The 25,206-nt window shown below is 36.5% G+C and overlaps 1 protein-coding gene across 1 annotated transcript; it reads left to right on the top strand.

Annotated features, from left to right (window-relative positions):
- Positions 1-4,007: 4,007 nt before the first annotated feature.
- Smp_170570 (pre-mRNA processing protein prp39-related) lies at positions 4,008-20,660 on the top strand (the record flags this gene model as incomplete). The annotated part of the gene is made up of 13 exons (XM_018795008.1): positions 4,008-4,194; positions 4,229-4,354; positions 6,542-6,657; positions 6,756-6,923; positions 10,065-10,245; positions 12,547-12,657; positions 13,250-13,319; positions 13,407-13,534; positions 14,100-14,351; positions 16,260-17,249; positions 18,046-18,230; positions 19,753-20,173; positions 20,448-20,660. The coding sequence occupies exons 1-13, from the start codon at positions 4,105-4,107 to the stop codon at positions 20,658-20,660; spliced, it is 3,051 nt and encodes a 1,016-aa protein (XP_018649364.1). The 5' UTR covers positions 4,008-4,104.
- Positions 20,661-25,206: the final 4,546 nt, after the last annotated feature.

Genomic DNA, 25,206 nt, shown 5'->3' with positions numbered 1-25,206 from the left:
TCTTTGTTTTGAACGAGGCTTTGATGATCCTTAGTCTATGAGATTCCCATCCAATAAGTGCATTTTGTGCTTTTCTGGACAGCATCAATGCCACTCCTTGTGTATGTGGGACATTTTCTTCTTCATAACCGGAGTATAACAGAAGTTCCCCTGAAGATAGTCGTTGTTGTCCAGCCTGCGTCCAATGTGTTTCGCTGATTCCAAGCACCTCATGGTTATATTTTCTCATTTCTGAAGCAATTTGGAAGACTCTTCCGGTTTCCCACATTGTCTGGACATTCCATGTACCTATAAAAATTGTCGCTCTGGTTGTAAGAAGGTGCATCGGCCTCATGACTTCCGAAGGAACTCGGCTTTCATCATGAGACGTCATAATTATTCCTTCTACTCCCAGGGCATAGTTTGAATGGTTTGAATGATTTTTTCTGGTTAGCGTTTTTTTAGCGAGTTGGTTTTCTACGGGATGGGGTCGCTAACCCCATTGTAAGATCCAAACCTAGATTCCAGTAGGTCTGGATGCGGCCGAATAACCGAGGAATTGTTTATACACTCGTGCCCCAATCAAAAGCAAAACAAGGTATTTTGGGCAACACGGTTCTACATTTCATCATATATACAAATGTACAAATTTACCTAAACGAATATTATCACCCGGTTATTCAACCAACAATTGATACCAAAATATTCAATCTAAATTACAATAAATAGCAAGGTGATAAGAAATATATGAAAAATTACCAAAAACACCAAAAGGTAATTGTTATTCTATCCCTTCTGGATAGATCAAGTAAAATTCCGTCTGAGCAGCTGTTTTATAACACAGTGTTTCAATATCCGGGAAAGTGCTCCAAATTACAACCAAAGAAGCACGATCCCAGTCAAAATCAAACCGTACAATCAAATAGCGAGCAGTCAATATGGCAGATACCAGAATAATAGCAATTAAAACAAACTAGATACAGTTCAGTAAGGAACATAGAGACTCAATAAAAAACGATAATAAAACCAAGAAAATTAAACGTTACAGTCTTAATTAGCATCAAAAATGTTAACAACATATACAAATAAAGAAAACGTAAGGAAGAAATCACAAGTGTATGCATGGAGGGATTTTCACTTGCAAAATGAATCCAACACCCATGTCCAACCCTCCTCCTTTTTGTGGGCTTGAGACCGGCAGTAGCCCCCGGAGGAGCTACAGGCGGAGTTAATTTGAGTGACTAACCAACGGCTATTACTATATATCTTACTGCGACTTACTATAATATCTCTAAATACAACCATTCTTAATTTTTATAATCACACTTTGTTCGACTGTTATATAATCACGTAGATTCCCATTTTTCTCGTGTTAAGGGTATAACAAAACATTTGGAAACGACTACACGTATTTCTCAACCAATTGCTTCCACTTTTCTCGGATTTATTTTTCAGCTTGTCAGTACTCGGAAGATTCTCATTATTCTCTTGGTAGCTTCCGGCGCTCGACAATCCCATTAAATTTGGTATCGAATCAACGTCATGTCGGTGCTGGTGGGAGAGCTGTGTTGTTGTATAGGGCCCTTACCACACAATCCTCAAAGCTGAACACGAGACAACTTGGAAAATAGATATCCAGTTTTTAACGCGTAGAAAATCATGACGATGGAGAAGGTGGGAAAGAATGAATTGATCGGATGGCATGGCTCAGCCTTGCATGTGTGGTTATTTTGATGTGATGTATCAGTTTTATTTGTGTTAAATATATTGTTCTATCTCCATTCCAATTGCATTCTCCAGAATCGCTAATTATCATGTTGTTGATTGTCATGATACGACGAATCAGTATAGAAAATGGTGTGACTCTCGAGTATGATATTTTGAACTATGGTCTACTTCGTTATTAATACTACTCTTATGATAGACCTAATCCTAAAATTGTAGATTTCTCATAATGTGACTACCCAATCTATGAGATCTTACATGGAAGTCACATCATTATCTACACTGACTCATCGTAACAATCACCAACGTATGGTGAACACATTTAGGCAGGAGATAGAACAATATATTTAACACAAATAAAACTGATACATCACATCAAAATAACCACACATGCAAGGCTGAGCCATGCCAATCGACGAATTGAAATAATCCTTCCCGTCTTCTCCTTTGCTGACGTTCTCTCCGTCTCGATTGTTGAATATAAATCTTTCCAGTAATAATATGGCCGGTCTCATAGCTCGTACGTTAGATTCCAGTACCACTACAATCTTATAGATTATGTTTTCACAGCATTACGAATCTACAATTTTAGGATTTGGTCTATTATTATAGTAATACTAATACCAAAGAGGACCATAATTCTACCGGAGTGCCCGTTCAATACTTATGTTTGTCTGGTTTATTATGATCATGGATGATGAGAGAAAGGCTTTCAGAGTGTAGTTTGACAAAAGAAACTTGTTTTGGACTGACAGGTGGAGTAGAATGGGCTAAATGGATAAGTAGTTTATTTGGGGTATGGTCAGGAGGTTCAGTAAAGGGATATTTGAGACTAGCGACAGTTATCGATGAAGAAAAAGTTGTTTCATTCCCTATTAGGTCTAAGTGTATAGAGAATGGTCTCAAAAGAATGGGCTTTTCGCCCTCAACATTTAGAGACCACGTAGCAACACTGTCGAGAGGGAGAGATAAAAAAAGGAAAAGGTGGCGTTTGTGTGAAATTATAATTGTCAAAAAGTAGTGTAGGGTAGCTTGGCTCGGATAGTGTCTAAAATCACCAGGTAGGTTCAAATGTCGGCCAATGTTGTAGTTTTCTTGAATGTTCTACTCCATTTTAGCCCTGTTATTGGCAGTTCGGTTTGTATGTTGCAGTTTAGAAATGGGGAGTTTGCTGAGATAATTGTCAAGAGGGGTGTCTTAGGTCAGTCACACTTTCTGAAAACTGCTCACAACAAGCAGCACTTTTGGGTGGACTTTAACCAGTACCAGATGATGTTGATTGAAACGGTTTGTGGGCTGTTCTATTTATACCTATAAACGATTTGCAAGGGAGTGAGATGTCATACCCAAGTACGGGGTTCATGTTTAGTGTATCTTTAGAAAGGTCGGAGTACGATATGAACTGATCGGTGCTTTTACGTAGCTTCACATCATTCGTTTTAGTGACGCATTTAGACCTGTCTCAGATAACATAGGCATCCGGAGGTTTAAATTGTTCGGTAAATGGCATGGACATAATTTGAGGGTATATAAGTATAAGTAAGGTTTGTATTGACTGAACGGCTACTATTGGAATCCAACAGATGATGAATATTCGACGGTAGGACTGATTCCAATATTTGTTAACATGTCATGTGTGAACGTAAATGATCGACAGGAAGTGTATATCGTGATACCTAACCGACTAAGTGTACATGGTTGAGTGCCAAGATGAAGTGTCAAATTAATGAAAGCCTTCAGCTAGATGAGTCCATTCAAACTAATGAGGTCAGAATCAAACGTCGAATACTTACAGAGCTATTGATTATGGGGTTTTATTTGCCGCTACATGCTGTTTGAGTCACTAAGATCTGTCAGGAAGCTAGAACAGATGATGTGAATAACAATATGCCTTATGTCTTAAGCTCAATAAAGAGTCTCATTTGAAGAGAATAGTTATGAAATAAGATATCTGTATGTGTCTTTGTAACATACCTGCCTTTTAATTATCAAAATATATGCAATATCTAGCATTTCCCCGATCATTCAGTGGATGGTGGTACATACAAGATCATATTTTACACTGAGAATTTCACTTATAGCTCCAAATATCAGTATATCTACATTTTTTCATCAGACAAGTTGGATTGTGCAACAAACGTGTGTTCACAGATAACATTTGTAGATAGTTTTAAATAACTGTAATAGAATTCTAGGCGCAAAGTAAGTTTCCATATGCATCAGGAACACACTAAGTACACGGAAAATTTACCGAGTATGCCGAATATCGCACTTTTATTGCCTGTTGAAGGAGAATGCACACTCACATGAATATCGCTTCAGCGCTCTATTTGAAAAGACTAGGTCATCTGACCACCGCTGTTTATCCTCTATCCATTTCAAATCTACTGTCGGTCGCCTATGTCTTTTCATAAGTTGTGGAGGAAAGCACAAGACAATCCGACTGAATTTTCAGTTTGGATAAGCCTTTTAGATCTCGTTGAAAAACAGGTAATACATATATATATCACTGAATATTTTTCAGCAAAATATTGAGTATGCTAGACAAGCCTTCGATGCATTTTTCAAACGTTTCCCATATTGCTATGGTTATTGGAAAAAGTTCGCTGATATGGAACGCCATAAAGGAAATAAGGAAAGGTGTTTACAAGTAAGAAACTTTTGATCACTTTTGTAATTTGACTAAATACGGTTTTTACTGCGTCCGTATTGCAGTTGGTAACCAAGATGTTACGACTGAATACTTTTCAAATGCTGTCGATCAAACTTGGTTTACGGCAGCTGCACAAGCTGTAACGACTTTCGTATAGTTTCGTACTTTAAGATTATTGTAATGACAGAATTGCAAGCAAACAGCAGAAGTTACATTTTTGGTTAGTGGATCTTACCAGGAAGCAGTCTTTCGATACATATGTCCCAGTTTCTAACACCACACCACCTACCTCTGTTGGGGTGACAGAGTATTAGCTTAAGTACATGGTGAATGAGTTATGGTTGCTAAATTCTATGTTATTTCAGTATAACCAAAAATAATAAGTTTTATCTATTTGCATATATTTCTCGCTGCTAAATATTGCTGGCACTTTGTAAAGGGAAGACTCACTGAAATTGTCAGAATGTAAATTATCAATAACAGGTCTCAAGTTACCATATGACATAAAGGGATTAAGGTGATCTAGGTGTTGATCTTGATAGATGGGCCACGTGAACGACGTTTCAAAAGCTTTGTACACTACATTTAAATATGTTGTCACATCAGGGAGTTGCTGGGTCGGAGCGTTATATTGTTCTTCCGACTCTTAAACCAATGATAACCTATGCCAAGAAAATCCTTTCTGTCGGAGTGAACACTGGACGTAATCGAAGATAAGGTAGTTTGAAGAAGTCCCCTAATTTGCTTTGGGTCATAATCACTTGCACTTTTTTTGCTAAAGGTGGTTGTCACGTTTCGCTCGTACAAAGCAAAAGGGTTGTACTGGTAGTTGACTTCTTTTCTTCGTTTCTTGATAAGTGTTCACGAATCTTTAGTTATCTCATCTTGATGGTGAGGAAGTCTTTGACTAGTCAGTTTATCTTCGGACCAACATCCATATTGTTGCAGAAGACATAACATGGCCTATATGAATATTTGACTTGTAACACTATCATTACATGGTAAGTATGAAGCTGATGTAGCAAGGTTGCCTTATATGTGATGGGGTTGCTGATTCCATGCCCAACCCTCTTCTTCTGTGCGGGCTTGGAACCGGGAGTAACCCTAGAAGAGTTACGGGCGGAGTAAGGATTTAATGGACAGTATTTCCATTACCTTTGGTAGTAATGGTTCCGGATTACAGGCGGGTTATTCATTAAATTGTTGCAGATTTTGTATAAATATTGAGCGGTTTGTTACTGGAGTATTCAACACATGGAGTCACTCAGGCTGACATATTAGGCACTGTTTTTGCCCAGCATAGAGCACGTTGATTCATGGAACCTTTTACTAGTCCTTAAGTAGTTATCAATTCCAAGGTTGGACTTGATAGTGTCAAGTAAATTGACCATTTGGTAGAAAGTCGATGGTGAAATGATATATTTTTAAAATACCATAATAAGTAGAAATCTGAATTGGTGACGTTTTGTGGATTAATGCAAACCAGTGTAGAGTAAATAAAGTATTTATTGTGGATACAACAGATATAACATTTCATTTTTAGTTCTTAAGTTCTATTCGTTGCACAAAGTGTTGTTGGTTTAAAGTATTAGGTAAAATAGCTTAGAATCGGTCGCACCGACAGGGTTTTATTCATTGGACATTATTACCTAAATCCGGAGTCAAGTGGGGTTTTCATTTCTTTAAAACTATGTTTTTTGGTTAACTTTGCACTGCAGTCGACATGATTTCCCTTTTACTTTTTATTTTGTTTATTGTCTCGGTGCTGACATAAGGTTGTAGAGTTCGACCAGAACACAAGCTCCAGGTTTTAGGCTGGCTATAACTGAGTGGCAAAATAATATGCTTTTATGTAAGACGTTTCAAACGGTGATCCATCTAAATAATTGTTCTTTAAAGTCATAGGCTTCTATTTAACCACTCAACTTGGAACATATTCATCAATAATTTAACGAACTTTTTTCGCGAGATTTGTCCTTGTGAAAATTTATTTGTGGTTAACATCTTAAGCTTCGGCTATCCTAACTACATTTTAGTAATGTGTAATTTATCATTATTACTGATGACAATAGCTTTTTATAATCTTTACATAGTTTTCGAAAAGTAGTCAGACCTCTGACAGCACATTTTCCTTGTTTCATTAATGCTATTTTGAATGGATCGGTTTGTATTGTTTTTGGTCAGGTTTACGAAATGGGAGTTAAGACCATACCTTTGAGTGTTGACCTCTGGACGGCTTATCTGGATGCCGCCACTGAATACTACCATACGCATGATGACTATGAAACTAAAATGCGCAGGTTAGTGGTTTATTCTTTTTTGTTGTTGCATGCACATTTGTTATAATGCTCTTCGTTGTGGCCCTTTTTTTAATCAATATGATTCTTATGTATTTCAGTCTCTATGAATCTGCATTGGATTCTGTTGGGCTTGAATTTCGTTCTGATGCATTGTGGGAGCACTATATCAGCTGGGAAAGTGGGCACAATCGACTAGTTAATGCTGCGAATATATATGCTCGTTTATTATCAATTCCAACTCAACTTTACTTTCAAAATTGGGACAGGTTAGTTTAGTTTATCACAATGATTGCTACCTGAATTTCATATCATTAAATTCATGTTATTTTTCTAGTTATTTTGTTGATACCAGATCACATTCTGTCTTAAAAGTTCTTGGTGGCTTAGATTAAAACTGACAAAATTTCTGGACTGGGAAACTATGTGCAACCGTTTATGATTTCGGGTTGCTGCATTCCTCAAAGCAAGACAAAATTCACAGATAAGATTTCTAATATTCGATAACAGAAAGTGCCTGACAAAAGAAAAATAGATCCACACAATAAAGTGCTCAACATTTAGTGGATTTGTTTGCATCATTATGACGTAATCTTAGTTGAATTACACAGTGTCTGACTCTGATTTTAACAATAGATTGGATTATGCTTTGAACGCTTGTATTTTATTACCCTACCATTAGAACATAACCAGTTTTATGGTTTTCAGTTAATAAAATGAAAAACGTTCTGTCGACCAAGTTTTCTGTGTAGCCACTTGTTAAAGTGATTCAAATCGCGATACACGGGTCGTGGCGTTGGTGAACACTTATTCCTCATTGATGATGAGTGCCATGGTACATACATTTTAAGTTTCGTGCTAACTGACTCGAACCATTCAGTATCAAAATCACGTTTCTCAATTTAGTGATTCATACCACCTTTTTATCTGATCTATCTCCATTTTCACTATCTATCAAATTCAGAAGGATGTGAGAACTTGCAATTTATTGTGTTGTTCTTTGTCCGATTCTGGTACATAAGCTTCCTATACACGATTTGGACCAGCTACATACGTGAGAAGGAAGTTTTTATTTGGTAACTAAGTCAGGAATGCATGTAAAGTTATATATATATATATATATATATATATAATCTATATATCTATATATATAAATTACATCTCCAATGGTGTGTGCAAACTATTTCTTAACCCGTCTTGTTCACTTGTCATTTGACTGGTTTCTGATTGGCTCAAAGCATCACCTTCCCCTCCCGAAAGTAAGTTCAACTTCTCTGGCTCAGGTGTAGGAGTTGAGGTTGAAAAATATTAGTTTGTGTCACGCGTGTCTAAACCACCTATCGATTCAGGCCTACAAGTTTATTAACTGATTTACCTTGTTTAAATAACACCACATCTATTCCCAATATTACTTGCTTGTCAGCCAGACATTCTTAGAAAAAAATATTTGAAGGAATTAACATCCAAAGCCTTAAGCTATTTACACTTTCTTCACTTTTAATAGTGATATCTTACAGAGAAAATGTTAGACAGAGCTTACCGTTATGTGACTAAGTCGATTCTTGACCGGTATTTGAGTATCTTTATGAAACCACAAGTACCATAAGTTTATATAGGGCAAACAGTCACTTTATTTCAACCATTAAATCCGTCAAGTTTATTCTCAGATGGTCGAAGTACTTTTGTTCCTTGAGCTCAGTATAGATCACTGTTTAACACCAACTACTGGGTTGAGGAATTCAAACATTGCTTTCAAGTTGAGGTTTTTCATCGTCAATACTTGGCAGGTTTATTTTGTTTGTGTTCCATGGTGGTCAGGAAATACTGGTTCATAAGATATAGAGAGCAGAAATTATCCACGTGATATCTTTAATTCTGGTACGTATTTTGTCCTTACATTTTAAAAGGTCGTGGCTGTATCGACCACATATTCACCATTCGTCAAGTTTTAGAGCACAGACACGCTTATCGGCGTCCGACAATGATAGTTTTTCTTGACTTGAAAGCAGTATTTGACTCTGTAGACCGAGAGGTTCTGTGGCAGTGTCTGTCATTAAAAGGTGTACCTGAGAAGTACATAAACATTGTGAAGGTTCTTTACTCGAACACTATTAGTCGAGTGAGAGCTTATGGCGAACTGTCATATGATTTTACAACCTCAAGTGGTGTCCGTCAAGGCTGTCCACTATCCCCACTTTGTTTAACTTCATTATAGACCTATTGCTGGAAATAACACTCTCGTCGACTGAATTTTCAGGAATTGATCTTTTACCAGGAGGTTCACTTATCGACTTAGAATACGCAGATGACATAGTCCTGTTTGGTGAAGACGCTGGCAAAATGCAGAGCCTTCTGTTGGAACTGAGTAATAATGCCAGGATGTTTGGGATGCGTTCCTCTCCATCCAAATGTAAATTGTTACTCCAGGACTGGCCTGCGTCAACACCTGAACTAAGGATAGGGAGTGAAGTAGTCGAACGAGTCGACAACTTCACTTATCTTGGAAGTCTGATCAGCCCTAATGGGTTGGTGTCTGACGAAATATCAGCACGGATTCAAAAGGCTCGTTTGGCTTTTGCCAACTTACGTCACCTATGGCGAAGACGAGATATCCGTCTATCAATTAAGGGACGAGTATACTGCGCAGCAGTTCGTTCTGTTCTACTTTACGGCTGTGAAACATGGCCATTAAGAGTAGAAGATACTCGTAGGTTACTATTATTTGACCACAGATGTCTTAGAAATATTGCTCGCATCTGCTGGGATAACCGGGTAAGTAATAGTGAGGTTAGACGCAGGGTATTAGGGAATGATGGTAAACCAGTTGATGAGGTGATGAATCTTCATCGACTGAGATGGTTGGGCCACGTGTTACGTATGCCTGAACACCGATTACCACGACGCGTAATGCTGACTAGTGTGGGGGATGGTTGGAAGAGAGTTAGGGGCGGCCAAACCAAAACATGGCATCAGCGCTTGAAGTCACCAACTTCTAGTCTGAGTCATGTTGGTAGATGCCGACTACTTGGTTGGGATCCGCGTGACTATCGTAACCAATGGTTGGAGACTCTGTATGACATGGCTCATAACCGGTCACAATGGCGTAGGTGTATTCACTCTTTATCTTCCCTTAAACCTTGATATTAAAATTGCTTCATAACTTTTTTCCTTCCTATACTATATCCTTATATACAACCTTTCTTTATATACTACCACCACTAAATTAATTACTTGTATGAATCCGGTGTTGATCTTGTTGTGCTAACGAGGTTTGGCAACTTGGACCGATGCATATATGTGCCTGGTCCTACGTTGTAGCTGACTGACTGACGTATTCTGTCCTTACATTTTGAAAGGTACTTTTTTAGTTACGTTGGGAATCATTTTTATTGTTTTGTTTTCAATATCAGTTTCAATAAATTAGTAGAGGAAAATCGTCCTGAAGATATACTGTCTAAAAATGAGTTTACAAGCATGGTGACACAAATTTCAGCGGCTGCTGGTAAGCCTATCTCACTTGAAGAATCGACAGGAGACATTAGTGATGAGTTGGAACCACCAATTTTAGGATCTACAAAGCCAGCGATCGAAGTATGAAATTTATTGACAATTCTTTAATTGTATTTTTTCTCAAATTTATTTTCATACCAAGTTATATGAAATACGAGAGTTTGTTTGGGTTGTTTCATCCTGTTACAGCCGATAGTGGCAAATTAAGTGTGAAGTCATTTTTTTTGGATGAATAATGGTTCGTTTTTAGAATTATTCAATGTATATTCCCGGAGATTGTCTTAGTAATGGGATTCGGAAGTTCGTTTCTTTCATGATTTACTTTTTTGTTCTAGATATGATATATCGTTACTAAAATGTTACACTTTCATGTAAGTTTGGTGAATAGTAACTCTTACTTGTGAGCTGTTAATTCAATATTTGCTTTTGGGGCATTCTGCATAAATCCGGGATTTCATAAAGCCATTTGAAATGTAGTCATAGCCAGCCCGTTATTTCAGCTTACGGGTAATATATTTTCATATTTTAATCAGAAGTTAGTTTCGACCGTTTAGATTACTCTATCATTTGGAAATTTAACTCATTATTCAGTATATCTAAGTAGCTCTCTCTGTTTGTGAACTTGAATTTGACTAAGTTGTTAAGTGTTGGATTAATTGTGAAGCTTTTAGTGATATCAGAAGATCGTAACTTATAGAGGAATCACCGATCGGACGGTGATGCTTTCGTGGTGTTGTTTTCAATGTACACTATACTTTGTTGGCTAATTTATCAAGAGTAGGTTGCTAGTTGACTCAATACTGCAGTAGTTGCAATCAGCTGCCCATTGAGACTACTTATAAAGCCATATTTGCATGGAGTTTTGTTCTCTGAGCTGGATGGTTTGGCTGTCGAGCTTTCATCGTTCTTCTGAACGACATCATCAGCACAAACTTTGCTAAGTAGTGAAGTGTTCGAATTTCTCCACATGTGGTTCACAGCTTGTCCTGTACACCTCGATGTTGATTGGTTTTTGTTGACCTTAAATCTGTCATTGTTTCCTTCTTTGTTTTAGTTGTATCTCCTATTGGTTTGATTTTTGTTCCTATGTTTCTGCATAATTTTCCTGATCTGTTGATAAATTGGAGGTTTTACTAACTAATTCTTTTGAAGCACAGATCGCCAACCAGGAATCTCTGATCAACTCACTCACAGGTTCTTCCCATTTGTTATCAGGCGTATTCTTGATCTTGATATCAGCCCCCAATTCCTCGCCTTGAGGATTCGAGTTTAGGGCTTGTCTTGCGCTGTAGTTTGATGGTTTTCGCAATGTATTATATCTGTTCTCAGCATATTTTCTTAGTTTTCTCCAGTCTGTTTATTCTCCGTCAAAGTAGGTTATTACCAGCCTCTGACCAATGAATCTGGAGTATCATGTGTAGTTAGCTGTTTCTGTAACAGGGTTCCTTCTTACCGACCCTACGCCCAACACTCCTCGTTTACCCGGGGTGGGGACTGGCGTTAACCCTAGACGGGATTCATGTAGAGTTACTAGCAAGCTAGTTCGTGTTTATTTCATTTCGAACTGCAATCAGTTACTATTGATATGCTTCGGTTGGTGTAGCTCCATAGTTCGAGCTCTCTCCACTTAGCTACTCTATTTATTTTAATTCGTTTAGCCCGGAAAGTATATCTAGTTCTCATATAATAATTTTGATTCAACTCTGAGTACATAAGCATATACCTAGTTACTAGGCTGTATTTATTGTTAATTAATTAACTCTGGTTAATACTGTCATTTGTAGGATCAAACTGTGTATGCTGGTCATATACTGCACAGTTACTATATGTATTTTCATCACCGTCTCCCGTATATAGTAGTATGATGCAAATACTAGCTAATTGTTATTAAGGGGATATTAATAATGAGTAGCCAATACTCTTTGCTTGTTGGGTAGATTGTTATTTATATTTTTTTAAAACTCCAAGGGTTCGAAACTGTATTCATTTTGTACGTAAAACCACAAATTCGATTGAAATGTAACAAAATGAATGGATAATTCCTCTTGTATTTTACTACTTCTGTAGGCTTGTGCTTATATAGTACACAACATTCTTATATTAGTTCGCTGCTTATATTTGTATAGAAGTAGTGTATTTTTGTATTCATTACTGTCAACCCCCAAGAAACACACAGTTTATCTACAAATTTCGTATACCATTTAGGTTTGAATTTTTCCATTAGATTACACTCAATCGTAATGGGTACAAATTCATCCCTATGTCAAACTACTAAATTTAGACTTCAGTATAGAAATTGGAAGTCTTAATATTTTTGCTGAGTAGCATACCATTTTTCCTGAAATATAACTTTACATATTCACCAAATCTTTATTTTCCTAGATAACAGATGCTGTCAGGGCGTCTGTACGACAAATGATAATTGATTCACGTGAACAAATTTATCGGGCAACTTATATGCAGATTATGCGGCGGTGGTACTTTGAAGAAAAGGTATGTCATATATTCGTTGTTTCTGACTTATTATCACTTTTTAAGTGTTCTGTTTGTTGTTTTTAATGACATCCGTATAAGGTCGATAAGCTGTAGGAGGTTGTAGTCTATAGCATACTTTAGTATCTCTAGTTTGATTAACTTCTTTTAGAGATTAAGTGCTAAACAATGAGTTGTCATCAATTATAATTTATGATACGAGACACTTAGGTTTTTCGTGGTATTTAGGGAAGTTAATACTCACTTCATTTCGCAGATTTGGGTTCCTAAAATAAAGTTAGGAGAAAATTGAAACTTTCAGATTCAGTAGAAGCTCCTCATTAAGACTAGATAGCACAGATAGTTTTTCCTCTAAGAGGTTTATGCTACATTTACGTAGGTTAAGTCACGATAACACTTTTGATTACAGGAAAGTGTCAACTTATTCTATGTAAAACACTGTAGTTTTATCATGTCGCATTTTTTCTTTTTTGAGTTTACTAACGTGTATTGAGTTTGGTTTTTTCTTGGTGTTGAATCACTATTACTGGTTTTTGTATTTGATTGTGTTGGGTTAATTTTATGTCTTTGTATCTATTTGTGTATTATTTAGATCCGACGTCCATATTTCCATGTGAAACCCCTTGAAGAAGTGCAACTAAATAACTGGGCTGAATATTTAAGTTTTGAAGAAGCAGAGGCTGGAACTGTAATTTCACATATAAGAGAACAAATAAAAGTGACTAGTCAGTTATCTGACGATAAATTAGAAGAAGCTGTTCTTGAATATCCTGAAGTTAAACTTGCTAAACGTCGTGTTCGTGTCCTTTATGAGCGTTGTCTTGTTGCTTGTGCTCTATATGAACACTTTTGGATACGTTATGCAAAATATTTAGAGGTATTATTTTATTTTAAAACTTTTGAAATTTACATATCTTTTATTGCTTTAAAATAATGTCCAGTTACATTTACGGTTTATTTTTTTGTATTGCATGTTGCAGTCATTTGTTCTATGTGTTGGATATATAGTCTTATTTTGTTTACATTATTGGTGATACTCCCTTTTTGAAGCATCCAGTCCTGTTAAGGTTGTCCACTTTGATCTTCCTTGATTTTTATCACATTTTGATTTCAAAGTGATGCATAGAGTTAACAGGAAAAGAACTTGTTTGACTGTGCCTGGAAGCAATATGGGTTTGAATCCCATAATATTTCAAGTTTATGGATGCACAGATACACATCCGTATCCAGAGGTTTTATTGAAATATAACATCAAACTAAATCATAGTCTAAATTGTTGTCATCTAAGCAATTTACGTACATTGAGATTTTTTCGTGAATTGTTAAATGGTAAATTATGGAAAATTCTGTGGCGGGGGGGGGTTATATTGTATACAATACACATAACTTATAACATAGCGTTTGAAGTTGTGGATAATAATTGAATGCATTTTTTATTTTAGTATACTGAAGGAGATATACCTGCTGCACGTGAAGTATGGCGACGTGCTTGTATGACTCATTTACCGTACAAGCCGACAATTCATTGGCATTGGGGTTGTTTCGAGGATAGATATCCTGCATGTTTAGATAATCCTCCAAAATTCGAAGTCCTTACTTGTCTTGATATTTTGACAGACTTGGAGAAACGCTTAACTGATAGTGCTCTTGTATGTTGTAGACGAGCGGATGCTTTAAGAAGAGCAGGGAAACCAGTAAGTTTTAGAATTGAACATGTTCATTTTTACAGTCTTATCTATGGGGTATAGAAATTCGTTTTGTTTGTTTTTATGTAGTTTGTATTAATATTGATGCATTGTAGCGGTTTAGTCATGTTTGTTGAGTTGTACTTACATCCACACTTTTAATCCAGAAAATCTTTTTATGATGATGCGATAGCTAACAACAACCGCAAATACATTTCTGACACCCAATATTGTAGTTCATTTGATATATTATCTGTGCTTCTTTTTATCCAAAACACACTTGACGTATTTAAATGTAACTGACAGTTAATTATTCTCTAGTAACAAGTCAGTTATTTATAAAGAAAATTGAAGTCAACACACCAAAATGAAATTATCGAGAAAAAATTTTAAAATAGTAGGGATAGCAACAATATCATTTGTAGTGGAAAATAATTATTATAGACATGATTCGAGAAAAAAAGCAAAAAAGTGTAGGATAATATAAGATATATGTGATCTAAGGAAAGAGAAAAATTAAAAACATCTACACTATTTAGACTGATTGTGAGTCGTCTGTCAACGCCTTCAAACATTGGTTATAATAATTGTAAGATCCTAGCCACGTAGTTTACGTGTACTAACATGACTATTAGCAAGCAATCATAAGGTTACATTTGAGTAATCTGTCTATAATGTAGACACACAGTGGTAATAGGTATAGAATTTTATCTAATTATAAAAATTATTGAATCCAGATATTAATACTGTCGGAGTCTATTTTCGTCATTGTTTAGATATCTTTAACTAGTGGTTTATTTATTTATTTAAACACATTAATATTGGTACAAAGGGGCACCAGATAAATATGCGCCTCACAAATCTCATTTGATTTGTGTGAGGGCTGTGATACTGCTCAGGTGCCAAAACTGAAGCAGTTGGTTTTCTTAGGGGGCCACACCCGGAGCCTTTGACCTAAAGGTCTGATCCACAAAGCAGTGGAGCATCGTAAGGAGATGCAGTCCCATGGTAGCCGGTGACCAACGATTGATTCATACGCCATTTGTTCCCTCAGGATACTGGAGCCCATGTGCATTATTGGTTTGGAATCAGGGTTTTCCAACTCCCCTAGATGGACCCTCCGTGTCCACCAACCCGGTTAAAGCACCAGACATTCGCTTTCCGTTATCTCAATTTCGTAAACAACAGTAGTGCCACGAGAAGGCAGTGAGTAGGACTTCCCTTGCAGAGACTATATACACGTTGCCATGTGAGAGCATATCGAGAGGGAGAGAGAACTCTCCCGACTCTTGGCCGTACCAGGGTATTTGGGGGCACTAGTGGTACATGCACAATTATTGATAATTATTTGTTCTACCCTTATAAAACTGAATTGTTTTTTCTGAACTTCCACAGTTTATGCCGACCACTTCTTATGATGTAGTATTAATATTTTTTGTCGTTCAAGGTAATCACTGGGATGAAGGTATTACACATAACAACGACTCTCGAATTTCGCTTACAATGTAGCATTCATTGTATTAATGTACCGGACTACAGTTCTTTAAGTGGTTATCACGTGTGCAGGTCGTTATACTGAGTTTGCTTTATTTGTTTTTTTACGATAAGGCTTATGAACTCACTAGTGCTACGTGCTTTTTGGTTTTCACCGATTTTAATGGCTACTTGTGTTTCGACTGATTTCGGAATTGTAGCCTTTCGGGCTTTGATCCTTTGGTCATGCTATCCAGGTTTTTAATCCATAGCGGTTTAGTCATGTTTGTTGAGTTGTACTTACATCCACATTCAAAATGAGTGTTTTTCAGGAAATAAGTAGCGTAGATATTGCACTTACATGCTATGTTTCTGTTATGATATCATTCTCGTTTAATAATTTTGAAATAAACATACTTTTGTTATTACGATTTTCGTTTCCAGCTGTTCGATATTATCGCTTGTTTGCGCAATGGTATCAATCGGCTTCGTTATCTAGTTCAGGAGCAAAATAAAGTAGCACAATGCGTTTCTGGAGCTACTGCTTCTCGCACTGTAGCACAAGCTATTGCTACTGCAGCACAAGCTCGTGCTGGAGCGGGTGTTCTTGCTGGTCGCCTTGCTCGATTGTTTCATCGTAACGAATCACTATCCCCAGACGGAATACCTGTATGGATGTTGTTACTCAGTACGAAATATGAAGAGGAAGAGGATGAATCGATGATAATAGACCTACCTAAAATCGAGGAAACTAATCCCAAAGAAAAGGTTGTGGGAGCGGAAAGTAACGATAACCTCACTGAGAAATCAGATGAAGCTGCCAAATCTCCTAGGGCTACGAAAGTCGATGAAGAGAATATTATAGATAAAGCAAAAGAAGTCAATACTCTAACTAGCGACCGTGAATCTGATTCGGATATTGAAGCTGCCTCGTCTGATAACGATGTGACAATGGATGAAGAAACAGATGAGGAAAGCTCCGAGAAGCCAGTAACGGATGCAACAACGACATCCAGCAAAGATGAGCACACAAATGAGGATGGTTTAGATGAATCTGGCTCTCCTCCCATTCTAGTTGTTCCTTGTTCACAAAAAAAGAAGAAACATCATAAACGTAGGCACAGGGAAAGCAAAAAGTCGAAGCGAACGCATAGTTCTAGCAAAAAAGCGAAATTGGAAGATGAGAGTTCTGAAAAAGAGGATAAAGATGAAGAAAATGATGCGGACGTATCGGGGGATGAATCAAAGCCAGCTCCTGAGGTTGACCAAACAGCTGAAGAAGAGGAACGTATACGTATACTTCTTAACAGACGACACAAAGTAATTGAGATTCACGCTCCTTCGCCATCGGAACTTACGGACGAAGATCGTGTCGTTATTTCTTGTGAAGAAGCAGCCATCAAAGTTCTTAAAGAAGCCATTGATTATGACCCAGTAAGTCATTTTGTCAGTCGCACTGTAGTTTATAACTTAGACATTTGTCATAACGTTTAGAAGTTGTAAAATATATACAATAGGATTCTTTCATATGGTCTCAGTATTATCAGTAATAGAATTATTTTCAGTGGATGTCTTTATTTTTCTCTCCAAAGTATGTTTCTGTCTCATTTCGAAGACCACTTTATTTATAAAAGGAGATCTCTGTGGTATTAGTGAATTCGACCGATTTATTCTTAAATCCTTAAGTCACAGAGTAGTTCGTTTACTTAAGTACCACACATTACATGAATTAACAGCGTTTCTGTCATTGGGTAAGGAGCTATTGTAAACTAATATTCGATAATATGATGTCTTAAATCAGGTTGAGTAGCTGTCTCTGTTCTTTTTATAATAACCTCAGTCAAGGGGCAATTTACTAATTAACGTACTCAAATTTTAACTACCGGTCTGAAACCTTTCCCATCTACTTAGGTTTAAATAGCTGGGTAGTATCAGTAACTATCATCATATATTGTAAATTGCAGGGGATATTGTGAACATGCACCTGATTTATTGATTTGTATTTGACTCAGTCGTCTGTTTATTCAACTGGATTTCGGATTGAAGCATCAATCTAATTACCGTAGTTAAGATGAGTACATACTACACTTAATCTTCAGTGTATAGTTCATGAACTTACCTGTGATTATTGCGTTACATCACTATTTGTATTATAAGTCAAGATATCGGTGATTTAATTTCTGTTATTACACAATGCTTGTTTTGTATTTTTTTTTCTTTTTGATAAAAGCGTAACGAGCGATTATATGCCCAGTTACTTGATATCATCTATCAACGTAGGCCGGTTGATATTGAAGGATTTATTGAAGCAGCTAATCTTGCCACAATTGATTCAGTTTTGCCAGCTCATATCAAATTGGCTTTCTGTCAACGTAAACTACAATTTTTGGAAGAATTTGATACTGATTTATCTAGGTAAGTTATACTTAATGTTTTATGTCTTGTTGATTAGCTAAAGACTTCTACCAAACGGAAACCACTGACTTCCATACCACGTCGCGGACGTTTAGTGTGACCCCTTATCTGACTCCGATTAGACCATTTGATGATTGTTATTGAAGTATACATCCCAACTACCCTCGTATATTTTATCGACTTAACCCGCATTAGTGAATAACCCCCAAATGCCCTGGTACGGCCGAGAGAGTGGGGAGAGTCAGCTCTCCCTCTCGAAAAGCTCTCAAATGACCAAGTGCATACAACCACTGACAGGGAAGACCTACTCACTGCTTTCTCGAGGCGGGGATGTTTACGAAAGTGAGAGGACGAAAAGCGGGTTGATGGATACGGAGGATCCACCTAGGGAAGTTGGAAAACCCTGATTCCAAACCAATGGTGTACATGGGATCCAGGACCTTAAGGAAACAAATGGCATATGAACCTATTGTTGGTGACCGGTTACTATGGGACTGCATCTTCTGACGTTTCTCCACTGCTTTGTGCATTAGACCTTTAGGTCAAAGGCTCCGGGTGTGGCCCCGTAAGAAAACCACCTGATCCGGTCCGGGCCCCCAGGCAGTATCCCAGCCCTCTCATAAATCGGATAATTTATGTGGCGCATATATATTTGGTGCCTTCCTGTACCAATATTTATGTGTTTAAATAAATAAATAAACGTTGGTGAATAACGGAATCATATAAGCCGAACACGAGTATGAAGTTTGATTACTTGTATTTCATACAATCGTTGATCCAGACAGACGATCAGAGAAACGAAGAGTAGAGAGTGAAGGGCAGAGAGCGGAGCGAAACGAAACGAAACGAAACGGAATGGGACGTAGTGGAGAAGACGAGTGAGTAAGCTCCGTTTAGTCAAGCGTTACTCAATATTAATGGTCAGAACAAAAATAAGCTAGGCTTGTGATGAGTAGTATAAGCAGTTCACACACGTACGCTCACATAAAAACAGGCAAGTTTGATAAGCGAATAATTAAGGTCAAAATGTGACTCAAGAAAAATGAATAAATTGGCATATTGAAAAGCTAGAATAACCCATCTGGGCTCGACATGGAACTAGACACTACAGAATAACTTGATAATCCAAATAAATAAGTGCCAATTTATCTAATTGAAAGCACTTAATAACACCAGTTCATATATTTTTACAGAAACTTCAGTAACATCATGGTGCTTATCTTAAACAAACCCAAAAGTCTGACTCACGCTTTCTTCCTTACCAAGAATTATATACTGTTTTCGATGCAATAATAAAAGCGAGTACAATAATCACAACTTCTGGTTTTTGAAGAGCTATTCACATCATATTTCTGATTCACAGTATTTTATTACAGAAATTACATATCCAGTTCTGCAATTCGTAGTTGCATTGTTTTCATTCCGTAATCAAAAAATGAACCAGTCCTTCGGTTATGATTGAGTTTTTACTCACTTTTTTGAGTGTTTGCTTTAAAATGTTTCAATTTATGTTTAAATCCAGGTTAAATGCTACATATGAAGAATACATGAGTCTTTGTGATGCAATCAATACTGGTGTAACCACATCAGCTATTGCTCGTGGAGCTAGCAGACTTATAAGTGGTTACCAGTTGCCAGATCTTTTAAATTTGCCAACAACTTCTCTCAGAGTTAGTTCGGTGATTGGAGCAAATCCCTGTGAAATGGTAATTTCAGCTGCACCAGTTGGTCGTACACCTTGTTTAAATACTGACCAATCAGCTTTGGAGGCTGCTGCTTCAGTGGGAACACCAGCACCAGATCCATCCACAGCCGCTGGTTATTACACTGCTGGAGGATATGAACCATTGGCTGCCGCTCTTGGCAATACATCTGGGCTTCCACCTCCTGTCCCAACAGGTATACCCGTTATGACACCTTCAGTTGCAATTCTTCCCGGTGTGGTAAGTTTAAAGTATTTTTATTTTGAGTCTACTTTTATTGCAATCAATCTGCTATTTCATTGCCGATCTTTATTTTGTAAGTTCTTGATTTGTTTCATCTTTATTTGTATTGTAATTTTAATTAGTAACATTTGTTGTAACTGTTTAATACGTTCCGAATCATCGTTTATGTTCTCTGTTGTTTTAAAAAAAATCGTTTTTTGGTAGTCAATTTTTTCAGCTAATGATTTATTTTTGGCATAGACAACTGATTATGTTCTTATTTCCATTTTAGTCGGATACATCGACTTCAGGTGCAGCTGGTTTGACAGCCGATGCATACGCAACTTATTACTATACTGCAACAACTGGTGCTTCGTCTGTTCTCGCGCCAGTCATTGTTCCAGCAGCAGTAGATGTCAATTTGTCCGCATCATCAGGAGTTACCTCGTCTATAGTAACTTCCGTAACCACATCTCTGTCATCAACGATATCCGCTGGACAATAATTTCAAAACATTGTACCACATTCGATGTTTTTTCTAACGGTTTTTGATGCTTCCCACCCTGTGTTTATTACATATTTTTACAAAATCATTTTGTTGTGGTTTGCTAAATATATATGTATCTATAAGATGGTTTACATTCGTTGCTCATTTTGTGTTACTCCCTGTATTGTTTTATGGGAACTGTAATTGAATTCACCTAATTTCGGGAGTTTTCGATTAGATGATGTGGTACATGGATTTACGATCATCTTTGTATATTGTGAGATTAGTTTTTATGATCTGCTAAAGTATTTCTGGATTATGTCTATTCATAAAAGATTTTTCATTTCGTTTAGGTTCTATTTAAGTCTTAAAAAAGTATGTGAACTTCGTCTAACATAATTAAGAAGGATTTTTCTCCAGATTGCTGTAACCTAGTATCAGAAAACTTGACTATTTACCAAGTGTGCCTTCTTTCATCGTCATCAATCACTCACCTCTCCGTTAAGTAGTATCAACACTATCATATTAGAAACAACATTTTAGTCCCGTTTCAGAACTGATCTTATCGATCAGAATTTATTTTACATTCCTCGTTGTTCACTGAATCTGCTTTTCAGATCTTTGAATTTTCCAAAATCCAACTTTATTTCAATTGGGAGTAAAGTTACACGAACCAAAACCTAGGACTTTTACCTACTCTGGTAAAAGTGTTGTTTATTTTATTGTGTTCAAGAATTCAATGGTATTTTTCTCTTTTCTGTGTAAGGACAATGATCAGCTTGTTAAATAACTCATTTCTGACTTGACATTTTCCGAGAATGGTATTTGTTTTGGTTGATTCGTAATAGTATATTAGATATTATCGACGATAATCATCTATCAGATTCATCTAATAATCTTGTGCCTCTGGTCCTGTCCTCGTAATATTAATTAGAGAATCTGCAGAACTTTTATTCATGCATATTGCGCTTTGACGTTTAACAAATACAGTTTTGTGACCTGAAATCTTAATTCTTTTGTTTTGTTATTTTATGAAACATTTACATAGAATTAATAACAACAATAAAAATATAGAGTGATGTTCGGTTATGCCTTTGATTATTTACGAGGTAAAATACTAAATGTTGAGTTTTTTACCATACACTTCATTGTCAACCCGTAAGAGATAGGTTGGGGGATGTATAAGAAATTATATGGTTATCACTTAGTGCAAATATGCTTTGGTTAAGATGTTTGTAAATAAGGAATAAAGTACGTATGATGGCATGCATTACGCGACGTTGCAACAATTCATATCGATCAAATGATTAGTAGATTTATAGCGATCAGGTTTATTTTATTTTATTTAAACACACAAATATTGGTACAAAAAGCACCAGATAAATATGCGCCTCACAAATCTCATTTGATTTGTGTGAGGGCTGAGATACTGCCCAGGTGCCCAGATTGAAGCAGGTGGTTTCCTTAGGGGGCCACACCCGGAGCCTTTGGCCTAAAGGTCTGATTCACAAGGCAGTAGAGCATCGTGAGGAGATGCAGTCCCATGGTAGCCGGTGACCAACGATTGATTCATACGCCATTTGTTCCCTCAGGATACTGGAGCCCATGTGCATTATTGGTTTGGAATCAGGGTTTTCCAACTCCCCTAGATGGACCCTCCGTGTCCACCAACCCGGTTAAAGCACCAGACATTCGCTTTCCGTTATCTCAATTTCGTAAACAACAGTAGTGCCACGAGAAGGCAGTGAGTAGGACTTCCCTTGCAGAGACTATATACACGTTGCCATGTGAGAGCATATCGAGAGGGAGAGAGAACTCTCCCGACTCTTGGCCGTACCAGGGCACCGATGAACATGTTAAAGTAAATTCTGTTTTGTTTGCTCGACAGGAGATAACCTATCTAAAACAGGTTCTAAGATCGTATTTCAGTGGTATTTGTTGACGTACTTTACAACTATCTACCAACACCAGGTACACAAGGATTCTTTTGAGACAGTAACAAAATGGGTGACTTGGCAACATATGAAGTGTACGCTTTGCTATAAATAGCTATGTATGCATTTGGATCACAGACATTTGAACGCTTTTATAAACGTATTTGTCCATCCCAACGGCGTAATAAAATTCATGTTTTTACCTGGATTCTGTTTATGAGAGATGGATTGGAATACTTCTTACTGCAAGAAGAAACATTATTCCCAAACGTCAGTTTGACTGGAAATTAATTGCTGATACTTTAACCAAGATATAACTATATCCGAATATCTGACTTCCAGGTGTTTTTAAAGCTAGAATGTAACTGAATATGACTTAAATTGTGTTGTGATTCCTAGTATGTTTGGTAGTACTTCTAATCTATGTACATTTTGGAGTATAGAACATTCTAATCAGTAGTATTTAAATTTTTTTGCTATTCAGTTACTTATAAATTACTAATAACCACATGAACGAAGATTGGTACAGAATAATAGGAATTCATTTTATTTTGTACCAATCCTCGTTCTTGCTCTCTTTAAGATAATAAAGGGAAATATGTGTATGAAATAACCACATGAGCAATTCCGTTCTCAATTATTTACTACTAACGTTACTGTATCGGCGTGAATAGTGAGGTGCACCAGTTTTAGAGTGTTTTATCTTCTAGCTTTTTAGGCACTAAAATATTGTTCATTAAATATTCCATTCTATCGTGCTCATAATAGTCATTAAAAAGTCATAACATTGTGTTTATGAAATCAAGATTATTTAAATTCCATGATCATTTAATAAACTATCAATTCATTATTATGTGTGGAAAATATTCGAAACAGTCCCAGCGATTGAAATTTAAATAATTCCAACGTTTCATCCAGCTAACTTGTCTGGACTTCTTCAGGGAAATAATCAAAATCATCAAAGGAAGATATAGTGTTTTTTAACAATCATATCAATTCATTATGTTTCAGGCATGCAATATTTTGTCATTTGTTTGATAGTGGACTAGACGTTGATGTTTCAAAATAATAAACAAACGACTTTAAATTTAATACGTCTTGGTGAAGCTGTTGCTATAGAAAATATTTAAGTTAAATCTAGGCTTTCAGAAAGACACTTGCCAATTTTAGTTTGTCTTGCTGACTTTAGTTTAAAATAATGGTTACGTGACAGAGGATTTTTCTAAACTCCTAGCTATACTGTCCCCTACGAATTGCCTCACACAAATTAATATTTGTCTATTTTTAGGTCTTACGAGTTCTAACACTTGTTTTGATGAGGTTTTATTGTTAATTGCTCAAAGATGAACTTTCTGCGTTGGAATGGGAGTCAAATTTATTGCACACTATAAAATGTCTACTTAGAAAGTCATATAAGTAGTGTGACTTTACGAATTTAATTTTCATAGGCTTCCTATCTTTGAAAATCACTAATCTTCCACTCGATTTATAAATCTTGAAATGAAATAAAGTAGTAGTTGATAGATATCTGATTTGTAATATCACTGACTCGGTTTGCTCACCATGTATTCTTACTTCCACTACAATTTTTTGCTCTCGAACTTATTTCAAGTGACCACAGTCTCATAATACACGTTTTCTACGTTAAACAGTGTGGGAATGCTGAAAACGAATGTGGATTTTTGTTTTCCTGATAAGTGGATGGTTTATAAATCTTAACTTTACCATCAGAAATTATGCAGCTCTTAATATCTACTCACCTCATTTACTGTCAAAAATTTGAGTCAAATGGTCGTAAAAATATGTTATTAGTTAAGTAAATCATATTGTTGAGTATGGGGAAGCGGATAGCGTGTATGTCAATGTGAAGAAAATGGTACAAATAATAGCTTTCCATATGCCGATATTTCTATTTACATCGTCCCTAAATCTTTTGTCAGGAATTCAATAGTTCCTCTAATTGATAAGAAAGGTAATATGACTTACTAATGTTATTGAATTCTGTCAGAAAATTTGCTTTGTGAGCAAGATTTATAATTGTTCAAGTTGAATAAATAGAATCTCAATCGTTAAATGAAATACGATAATACAATCTAGCCGGACGACTACTACTCATGAGAATTAGTTATTGACTTAAGTTCCTAAGTGAAGGGATATCAGAAGATAAGTCAAGTACCCAGTAGAATAGGTTGTCGTACTGTTGTTTACAGAAAAACAAACATGAGTAGAAGCTAGCTAACAAATGAATAATCTGTGGATATGGTAAAGATAGCTTATTCACTTTCTAATTGAATTAATATTTAACTATTAGGCTTGATTTCTTCACTACACAACTTGATAATAATTTTCCAGTCACAAATCAGATCTGGTCTTCTGATACTTCTGTGAATCGTTAGGACGCTAAAAATTAATTCCAAGAAGCCACTGATGCGTTGTTCATTCGTGTTGTTCCATTAAGTCCATTAATTATTATCATATTAATTCGCTCAGTCATGTTCAATGTATATTCTGGAAATAAGCGTAATATACATTTGTCACACGAAGTTGTCAATCCACTTGTTTTCTCTCTTCTGGAGCACAGTGGAATATATTATCCTTAAATGTCGACGTAAAGGCGAGGATTAGCAAAG

Source organism: Schistosoma mansoni, chromosome 1 (assembly GCF_000237925.1).
Source record: "Schistosoma mansoni strain Puerto Rico chromosome 1, complete genome".
NCBI classification, from domain to species: domain Eukaryota; kingdom Metazoa; phylum Platyhelminthes; class Trematoda; order Strigeidida; family Schistosomatidae; genus Schistosoma; species Schistosoma mansoni.
Note: the sequence above shows the minus strand (reverse complement) of the source record. Positions and strands in the feature narration are given on the sequence as shown.